This window comes from Myxocyprinus asiaticus, chromosome 7, assembly GCF_019703515.2.
Source record: "Myxocyprinus asiaticus isolate MX2 ecotype Aquarium Trade chromosome 7, UBuf_Myxa_2, whole genome shotgun sequence".
NCBI classification, from domain to species: Eukaryota; Metazoa; Chordata; class Actinopteri; order Cypriniformes; family Catostomidae; genus Myxocyprinus; species Myxocyprinus asiaticus.
Window position 1 is genome coordinate 55,586,935 of NC_059350.1, and position 9,879 is coordinate 55,596,813.

The 9,879-nt window shown below is 36.6% G+C and overlaps 2 protein-coding genes across 5 annotated transcripts in view; one reads left to right on the forward strand and one right to left on the reverse strand.

The window, feature by feature from the left end:
* Nucleotides 1–7,129, forward strand: part of LOC127443431 (immunoglobulin-like domain-containing receptor 2) — a 48,533-nt gene extending 41,404 nt beyond the window's left edge. For 3 of the 4 annotated variants that reach the window (XM_051702039.1, XM_051702036.1, XM_051702038.1), the window contains 2 exons: nt 740–1,445; nt 2,377–7,129. In XM_051702039.1, the coding sequence (XP_051557999.1) occupies nt 740–1,445; nt 2,377–2,469 (799 nt within the window). In that variant the 3' untranslated portion in view covers nt 2,470–7,129. The remainder of the gene's footprint in view (nt 1–739; nt 1,446–2,376) is intronic. The other variant, XM_051702037.1, reaches the window with a different exon arrangement.
* Nucleotides 1–9,879, reverse strand: part of LOC127443464 (uncharacterized) — a 231,435-nt gene that overhangs the window by 156,739 nt on the left and 64,817 nt on the right. The window lies entirely within an intron of this gene.

Genomic DNA, 9,879 nt, shown 5'->3' on the forward strand with positions numbered 1-9,879 from the left:
TTACCAGAATCTGAATAAGAAGTGAATTAAACTACTGTGAACTTGCCTACAAACAGACACATACAGGACTTCCTGAAGAGTTCAGAATGTCAAAATAAAAGTGTGAGGTTTTAAAAAGTGCACGATTTAAATATATTACTGTTGTATTTAAAATTACAATTAAAAGTCAATAATATTAATAACAATCATCATTAATATTTGTTTACAATTTATAACAATATTTAAGTTGAATGGGTTCCAAAAAATAACTGTGTGAATTAAATTTGAGCTGATATCTTACAACTAAATTGAACAAAAAAGAGATCTGAATCCTTTAAAGTCCAGATGCAAGTTGAAACATTTTTGGAAAAACAAAACAAAAACAAAAAAGGCAAAAATAAAACACTGATTTCTTTTCTACTGATGACTTATACTGGAATTACTGTTCATTTTGCTGCTACATTATCCAGTATACTAGTAAATAATAAAGTGTTTCTTAATAAGCTATACATTTATATTGAAATAATGTGTAGTTAGAGGTTTGTGTTTCTTTACATATTAAAGAATACCCCCAATTAGTTCAAGATATTCTAAACTGATTATGCAAATAAATAACACTGGTATCGGCTTGGGATCGGTATCGACCAATACTGAGATTTCCAATATCGGAATCGGATCGGAAGAGAAAAGTGGAATCAGTGCATCCCTAGTTTATGGTATTGAATTTTAATGTATCATGAACTGTTTTTGGATTTTACAGGTGGAACCCTCGTTCAGAACACTTACAGAGGAAGGCCTTCCAGGAGCATGGACGCACTGGATCTTTGGATGAGCTTGAAGAGTTCGCAATGACATATATGCAACGAGGTCGTCACGGCGACTTCGTTAACAGGGGGGACAACTACAGAGGGCATGAACGGGAGTGCGAGAGGGAAAGAGAGCAAGAACGTGAGCTGGAACGTGACCGCTATCCATTTCACTGTTCCAAACGTTATTCTCCGAAGGACAGTCCAGTGCAACTCCCACCAAACCCCCCACCCTTACCTGGGAAATGCCGGGACACCTGGGAGAGCGATCAGCCGCAGCGGGATCCACGAGATCGTGGTCAGATCGAGAGGCATGACTATAACAATGCCCTACTCAACAGTTTACTGGAGCGTAAAGCTAAAGCGGGGAAAAGCATTTCTTCTAAAGCAGGACGGACAGAGGAAGACTCCAACATGCCTTCCAGAAACAGTTCCAAAAAGAGTAGCGAGCATTTCTACAGCAGGTCTCCAAGCAACCCATCGCCTCACCAACGGACGGCAGAGGAGAATGAATCTTTGCCGCCCTACACACAGAAGCAAACAGAGCGTTCCTGTGTAATGGAGTCTGGACAACGACCTTTCAACTACACGCACTCCAGTCATGGCTCCTCTCCAAATGCTCAGGAGAGCAGAGAAGAGCCAAACCACCCTCGTAAAGTGGTGAGTTATCTGTAGGACTCTTTGTTCCTTTAGCGGGGCATTAAACCCTTACAGAAATGAGTTTAAATGGATGCACCGATGCAATGAAAGAAAAGCACCATTTCATAAAAAGAAGCCCTTAGAAAGGCAATTCAGTATTTTAAAAAGTTATTCAAGGATATGAAGTATGTAGTCCTTAGAGTGTATCAACACTTAAAGGTGTAGTGTTTCATTTTTTTATGTTAAAACACTTTCTCATCCTAGGATGGGACAGTCTGTTTGTACAACCAATGGCAGATGGGTGAATGTTCAGAGAATGAGTTTGAAAACAGTGATTAGGTGTGTTCGACTTTATGCAGCCAGACTTTCAGTGAAACTACAGACATTACAGCATCATTTTCTGTAAAGCTGCTTTGAAACTATTTGTATTGTGAAAAGTGCTATTCAAATACAAATGACTTAAAATAAGCAGCACGTAACCTATTGACATAAATTGTGTTTTTGAATATTTCATAAAAAATTCAAATGTCTGTTTCTGAATTTTTATCGCGGCCACTTCATCTGCAATAAAGAAAACAAACACCGCACAATCAGAAATTCAGCACACTCCCTCAAATGCAACCGGGAAATCTCGCAGATCAGTAAGAAGAGGCGAGTTAAAGTCGAACACACCTAATGTTTTTGCAGTTCCATTTGGTGACACTAGTGGTGTATAAATTACACACTGCAGCTTAAGTAATTGGTGTCTCCTAGTGTGATATTGTGGCCTGGATATTTTGGAGATCCTTCATAACAAGTTCTGAAATATTCATTACAAGAGAGAATGCAAAAATGATCCATAAATTTGACATTTTACACAAAAGCACTCTGTAAGATTTCCTCTTGCCAGTCATCAACATTCTTATTTATTTCATTCATTATATTGTATATAAATGATATATTTCTCTTATAGACATTTTCTGATGAACCAAGTGCACGGCTTAATTCCGACCTAGGTCTTTCAATTACGGTTCGATTTGTACCTCGATTTGACAACAGAAAATAACCTGTACACAGGTAACGAGAATGTTAAGAAAGCCAAAAATATGTGCTTGCTTGCTACTTAATTCCTCCCCAAAATGTGTTTGAAGCACAGCTTACACAGTGTTGAAACTCTAACACAACTAGCATTACAGTAATGATCATCATACATGCAAGCAGCTTGATATTAAACTCCTGAGAGAAAGAAATAAAGATCAGGGTTCATTTCTGAACTGAGTCAAATTCAGAACATTCTTAAAGGAATATTTCATGTTAAATGTTCAGTGTCTGTAACATGCTGTCCATAGAAACGTATTGAGGGTTAGAATAGAAGTCTATGAGGTGACGTATCTCTTATATTGCCCCATAGAATTCCATAGAAAGTACATTACTGTCAATACATTTGTTTGTTTTTACAAAGACCGGTGCTGTCAATAGAGCTTTAATTGCATTTACTACTTGTAACTTAATCCTTTAACCTCCTGAGACCCGAGCGTGACTGCTGTGTGCATTTTCCATTTCCCTTTTTGATTTTTAACTAGAAGCACCAAATAAACAAGCAAAAAAAAAAAAAAAAATCCTAAACATTGATGTCCTTGTATGTGGACAGCAGGACTTATGCTGCGTTCCATTTGTCTCGGAAGTCGGAGCTCAGGACTCGGATCAACGTCATATCCGTTAAAAAAAAACAAGAAATCCGAGTTGAATGCGTTCCATTACACACAACACGACAAGTCGGAAAAAAAGATGGACGCCTCCAGGAAAGTAATTGTTGCACTAGCTCTTTTGGAGTACAGAGAGCTACAAAATAAGTATGCCCTTCACCTAAGAGACCTCGAGGAAGATGACAGAAAACAGAGAAGGTATGTTAATGTTTCCGTGTATTTAATTGTATGAAAACATGTTAACCACGTTTTAATTGAACCAGTGGTGTAAACAAAGGGCAATGCCCTATGGAAGTACAAATGTATATTTGCAATATAAATTTGCCTGATGGGGTTTATGTGTAAATGGTTTTACGGTTTGTAACGTTAGGCAGTGTTGTTGTAGCAACATTGACCATTGTTGTTGTTAGCAGCAGTGACCTAACCAATTTTAGCTGTACCAGTTTATAAACAACACATTACGCGGTAATTCACGCGTAACAGGATCGTAGCAACATGCTTATAGGCAACGGTATTACAGCATTGTGTGTACGACTTACTAAATTGGACACAAAAAAGACAAAAGTGCTAAAAATAAACTTTGAACCCACAGCATACTACAGTCGATGCCATCTTGCTTTCTGAACTCAGGGTCCTCTGAGTTCATCTGAGTTTCCGAGTAGGAATTCCGACATCGGGGGGGCATTCCATTTGTCAGTTCCGGTCTCGGAACTTGGAAAATAACTCGGAGCTCCGACTTCCGAGACAAATGGAACGCAAGATAAGTTGTGAAATGTTAAATTATATAAAGCTATAGAAAGTCAGATTTTTTCATCAAATAGTTTATTATGTGTCCAGGAGTGTTGATTATTCATGTGTTTGAGACGTTACAGACATTACATCAGAAATTAGCATAATTAATTCAGATTCAAAGTAATGTCCAGCATCATCCAATCACTGTCAATCATGTTAAAATAAAATGATACATTATAAATTCTGAATCTATGTACTGATTATTAACTAACATGTTTTTTCTACTTTTAAGGAAATGCGGTGCCAATTTTCACGCAAGCGGACATCATGTTTATCAGCATGCGAAAAATGAAACAATTTTTTAAAGCAGCATATCAAACGAAAGTAGAGACTGTACTCTTTACAGCCAAACAGGTTTCAATAAAAAAAGAACTTTTTTACCAGAGTCACTTTTGTTGGTTCTGCGTCTGTAGGAGCGCTTCACGGAAATCAACGTCACGCTGTTGTGTCACATGACTCGGTGCGTCAGAAGTTTAACCCTTAAATGACAGTCTAGAGTCTTGTGAACAGTATTTATTTAAATTATGCATTGCGTATAGTGAAGCCAAAATACAACGTCCACGCATGTGCACACGGGGTCGCACAAGGTTAAAGTTAAAAGCATCAAATTATCAAAAAAATCGAATTGTGAAATGTTGCCGACACTCAACACAGATAGTCACAGTCTGATGATACAAGAGAAACTGAGGAGCTCTACAATCTATTGACAATCCAAAAGCAAATAAGCTTCATTTACAAAGAGAAATACAGAAGGAAATCTTATTGAGTGCAACTGAAAGAATCATTAAGTGTTTCAGGTTTTGCTTTATAATATGTATTTTTGTTCTTACTGTTTGTTTGCTGTATACTTCATATGTGTTTATAACAATTCCAGAATAATCACTGACAGCGCTTCACCTGCCGACTGTTCACACTCTCACTGCTAATCAACGCTAAACTAACCCATCATCATTATCATCATCTCGCTGTGCTGGTTCTGCTCACTCTCTCTTGTGTCTCTCTCTGAACAGAACACACTCCTCATCAGAGATTCACTTATAGTCTGATGTCCTGACACACACACGACGAGTCACCGCTTGCAAATATTCCAACACTTCTTCTGCAAACACACTGCAACACAACTGTGGACAAACCGACGTATGTGATTAGGGCCTGAACCCCCTGAAAGGAAGAGCAGAACAAAACTTTTAGTTCCGGTGTTGATGTGTTTCCTGTTGATACAGGAAGTTGGTGCGAAACATATCGAAGGGCTCATCTTTAGTTTACATCACAGCTGTAAACATGTTTACTACTTGATACTGCTAGTCGGTGGCTAAAGGTATTTATAATTTAGGAAGGACATTGTCATTCCAGAGAGCATTTGATTGGACAAGACTTTGTATACGGCCCTGAGCAGGAGATGATGTCATCAATATTTTTGGTCCATTTTCTCAAAGTTTATTTTGTCATCTTTGAGAAGTACACTAGATGCCCTCAAAGTGAACAAACATGGACTAAAAGCAACACAGTTGACCCTTCACTAAGCCCCGCCTTAAAGGTGCTTCTGACCAATCCTGTCTTAGCAACTGTTGCCCTGCCGCCATTACTCTGACACGCGTTTGCCTTTTTACAATGGGAGTCTATGGGAGTAATATGTGTTTGAGTACTTTTAAGCGGGATTTTAATAAAAATAATCAAAAAAATTTACAAAATGTTGTTGCCGGGTCACCCAGAGAGGAAACACGAGTTTTTTTTCTTTCTTTTTAAATAAAAATCTTCAAATAAATCTGAAGAAGAGTATGTTATGGATTAAAATGTGTCAGCCCTCATTCCCAAATGAACATATCTACAACCACACCTACATTTACTCCAAGATTTACAATTACTTAAAGCTAATAACTGAACGTTAATTCATGTATTGATTCAAGTCATAGTAAAAGCAATAGTAAATAAAGAGTGTATAGCATCATAATGAGTGTGTTTTGAGAAGTTTAGAGCAGTTTTGTTCACTTACACTAATGTTATTAGATGTGTAATCGCTATTAAATGAAGTTTTTCTCTTTTCATGTGACTTTGATAATCGTTTGCCTTGATTCTGATTCACAGTCTACACACTTTTTAATCACATTACTGTGTAATTTAACAATTTCTTTTACACAAAACTTCAGATAAATGTGCATTACAATGTCACTCTTCATACCAGCACATGTAAAAACATTATCCATACCGTTTATGAGAATATTTTGCCAGAAACCGCATCGTTCACGTCAATCTTCCATTCATTCCTATAGGAAGTTCTGCAGAGCTTGTCAGAGCGAGCAACCGTAACCAAGGGGGGCGGAGCTTAGCGAAGGGTCAGTTTTGATTTCATGAGGTCTTTCATGTTCAAATGTGTCTGAATGAAGCTTCATTCATGAGGTACAATAACAGTCTCATCATTATATAGTTGAATAATAAAGTTACTCTTGAGTATATACTGTCAGCTAACTGAGTTTCCACTGCTATAATGATCACTCGTCTTCTTGTTTGTACTTTGTTTTTAGCACAAAAAAACCTAGTCCACTGTAGCTTAAATTACATAAAATATTTTTGAGGTATCAATGATGCTAGTTTTCATGTGAACAACATTATATAAATTATAATATTTCAAGTGTTCAGAACTATTGGCCAAATGTTGATGTTAAATAAAGAGTTTCAGGTCCTGGTAAATTGCTCTCGAGAAACTCCTGCAATCACCTCTGTGTCATCTGCCAAACACGTCACACATCACATCACTGTTGCCCTACAGTATTCTGCTTTATGACAAATGAGCATCAGTAAACTGAGTGTGTCACACTGAAGACAGCGAAGACACCAGCGACCTCCACCATGACATCACTAGACGATGAGGTCATCAGTGTTTGTTCTCTGTCACACAATAAATGACATTCATTATAACTGTGACATGCTAACCTACAGTGCCTTAACTTTACATTAGCATTCCTTTATATTCTTGAAATGTTTGTTATACGTGTTTGTTTGTCATGTTAATTGACTGTATCAAATCTAAAAAGATTTTTGTAGCAATACTTGAGAAAATGGTTAATATAATGACAACTTTGCTATGAGGACCGAAAAACATTTTTATGTAACTTTGTTTACGTGTTTTTGCATTTGTTTACATTTTATATATGTATATTTTCTGTAAACAGGCTCATGTTAACTACATCATCAAATGAATTTTAATAAAAAACATGTCATTTTAACTCACCCTCACAGAATGGTTTGATAATTGATTTATGTTTTTGCCTGTAGCTTCATATTACTGTTATATACTTGTATGTTTTAATATTATTATAATAACTTTATTACAACTACATTGTAAGTGCAGTGATTGTCAATGCACGTTTGTGCGTGTGTTTATTTAGCTATAGTTTAGGGAAATTAGTGAGCTAAATCGAAAAAAAATCTCCCTTTGGGAACATTTTAGGACGTCCTTATTTGGGGGAAGAAAAAAAGATCCATACATAAATTAAATATTTTTATTAAATATTTTTTTTAAAATACAAAAAGTTTTCCGGTAGGGTTAGGTCGTGGGTTAAGGTTACTCTATAGTTATAATTAGCTTTATATAAAAACAATAAGAGTTTATGGTACGGTATGTCCCCATTTAGATAGTTGAGTAAACGCGCGTGTGTGTGTGTGTGTGTGTGTGTGTGTGTGTGTGTGTGTGTGTGTGTGTGTGTAAATCAATGTTTACTCAGTGTGAGTCATTCCTCTTTGTTTATTGTTTAAACAAATAAACACTAGCCTGTTACCAACACACTACATGACTTTTCTTTCATTTTGCGATGGAAACATCACACATACACACACACACATGCTCTCTCTCAAGCCTTATATCTCTATCTCTACATATTCCTACTAATTCACTGAAAACAGGCTTGAATCTGTTGTGTTTCTTCACTGTGAGATCATGTTTATGTTGTTCCTATAGAGTTGTTTGTGTGTCTCACAGGGATCTAGAGTTTTATTAAAAGAGGGTTGTTATGAGACTGTTATAATGTGAGAGGGTTATTTTGACAGGGTTGTTATGAGAGGGTTAATATGAGAGTTGTTATGAGAGGGTTAATGTGAGAGTTGCTATGAGAGGGTTAATATGAGAGTTGTTATGAGAGGGTTAATTTTGAGATTTGTTATAAGAGGGTTAATATGAGAGTTGTTATGAGAGGGTTAATGTGAGAGTTGCTATGAGAGGGTTAATGTGAGAGTTGCTATGAGAGGGTTAATGTGAGAGTTGCTATGAGAGGGTTAATATAAGAGTTGTTATGAGAGGGTTAATTTTGAGATTTGTTATAAGAGGGTTAATATGAGAGTTGTTATGAGAGGGTTAATATGAGAGTTGTTATGAGAGGGTTAATATGAGAGTTGTTATGAGAGGGTTAATGTGAGAGTTGCTATGAGAGGGTTAATTTTGAGATTTGTTATAAGAGGGTTAATATGAGAGTTGTTATGAGAGGGTTAATGTGAGAGTTGCTATGAGAGGGTTAATATGAGAGTTGTTATGAGAGGGTTAATTTTGAGATTTGTTATAAGAGGGTTAATATGAGAGTTGTTATGAGAGGGTTAATGTGAGAGTTGCTATGAGAGGGTTAATGTGAGAGTTGCTATGAGAGGGTTAATGTGAGAGTTGCTATGAGAGGGTTAATATAAGAGTTGTTATGAGAGGGTTAATTTTGAGATTTCTTATAAGAGGGTTAATATGAGAGTTGTTATGAGAGGGTTAATATGAGAGTTGTTATGAGAGGGTTAATATGAGAGTTGTTATGAGAGGGTTAATGTGAGAGTTGCTATGAGAGGGTTAATTTTGAGATTTGTTATAAGAGGGTTAATATGAGAGTTGTTATGAGAGGGTTAATGTGAGAGTTGCTATGAGAGGGTTAATGTGAGAGTTGCTATGAGAGGGTTAATATAAGAGTTGTTATGAGAGGGTTAATTTTGAGATTTGTTATAAGAGGGTTAATATGAGAGTTGTTATGAGAGGGTTAATGTGAGAGTTGCTATGAGAGGGTTAATTTTGATATTTGTTATAAGAGGGTTAATATGAGAGTTGTTATGAGAGGGTTATTTTGACAGGGTTGTTATGAGAGGGTTAATATGAGAGTTGTTATGAGAGGGTTAATATGAGAGTTGCTATGAGAGGGTTAATATGAGAGTTGTTACGAGAGGGTTAATGTGAGAGTTGTTATGAGAGGGTTAATATGAGAGTTGTTATGAGGGTTAATTTTGAGATTTGTTATAAGGGTTAATATGAGAGTTGTTATGAGAGGGTTAATGTGAGAGTTGCTATGAGAGGGTTAATATGAGAGTTGTTATGAGAGGGTTAATGTGAGAGTTGCTATGAAAGGGTTAATATGAGAGTTGTTATGAGAGGGTTAATTTTGAGATTTGTTATAAGGGTTAATATGAGAGTTGTTATGAGAGGGTTAATGTGAGAGTTGCTATGAGAGGGTTAATATGAGAGTTGTTATGAGAGGGTTAATGTGAGAGTTGCTATGAGAGGGTTAATATGAGAGTTGTTATGAGAGGGTTAATGTGAGAGTTGCTATGAAAGGGTTAATATGAGAGTTGTTATGAGAGGGTTAATATGAGAGTTGTTATGAGAGGGTTAATGTGAGAGTTGCTATGAGAGGGTTAATGTGAGAGTTGTATGCAGGAGGGTGTTTACGTGAGGAATGCGGTTGAGCAACTCTAGTTAGTGAGCTCCAAAATACAACAGCGCACCCGTGTGTCAGAGCAGAGAATTACAGCACATTGAGTTTAATATCAGTCACATATTAATGTGTTTTACTGGTAGAATGACAGATATGAGCTGCTGTAATCACAAACCACAAGAGTGTCCTTGAGCTGTGATGACAATGAATTTGTGACTTGTGGTACACTAGATTCTTATGAATTGAGAAAGCAAAATTGAAAACTGTACAGCACACGTTTATCATATATCATATCATGGGCATAAT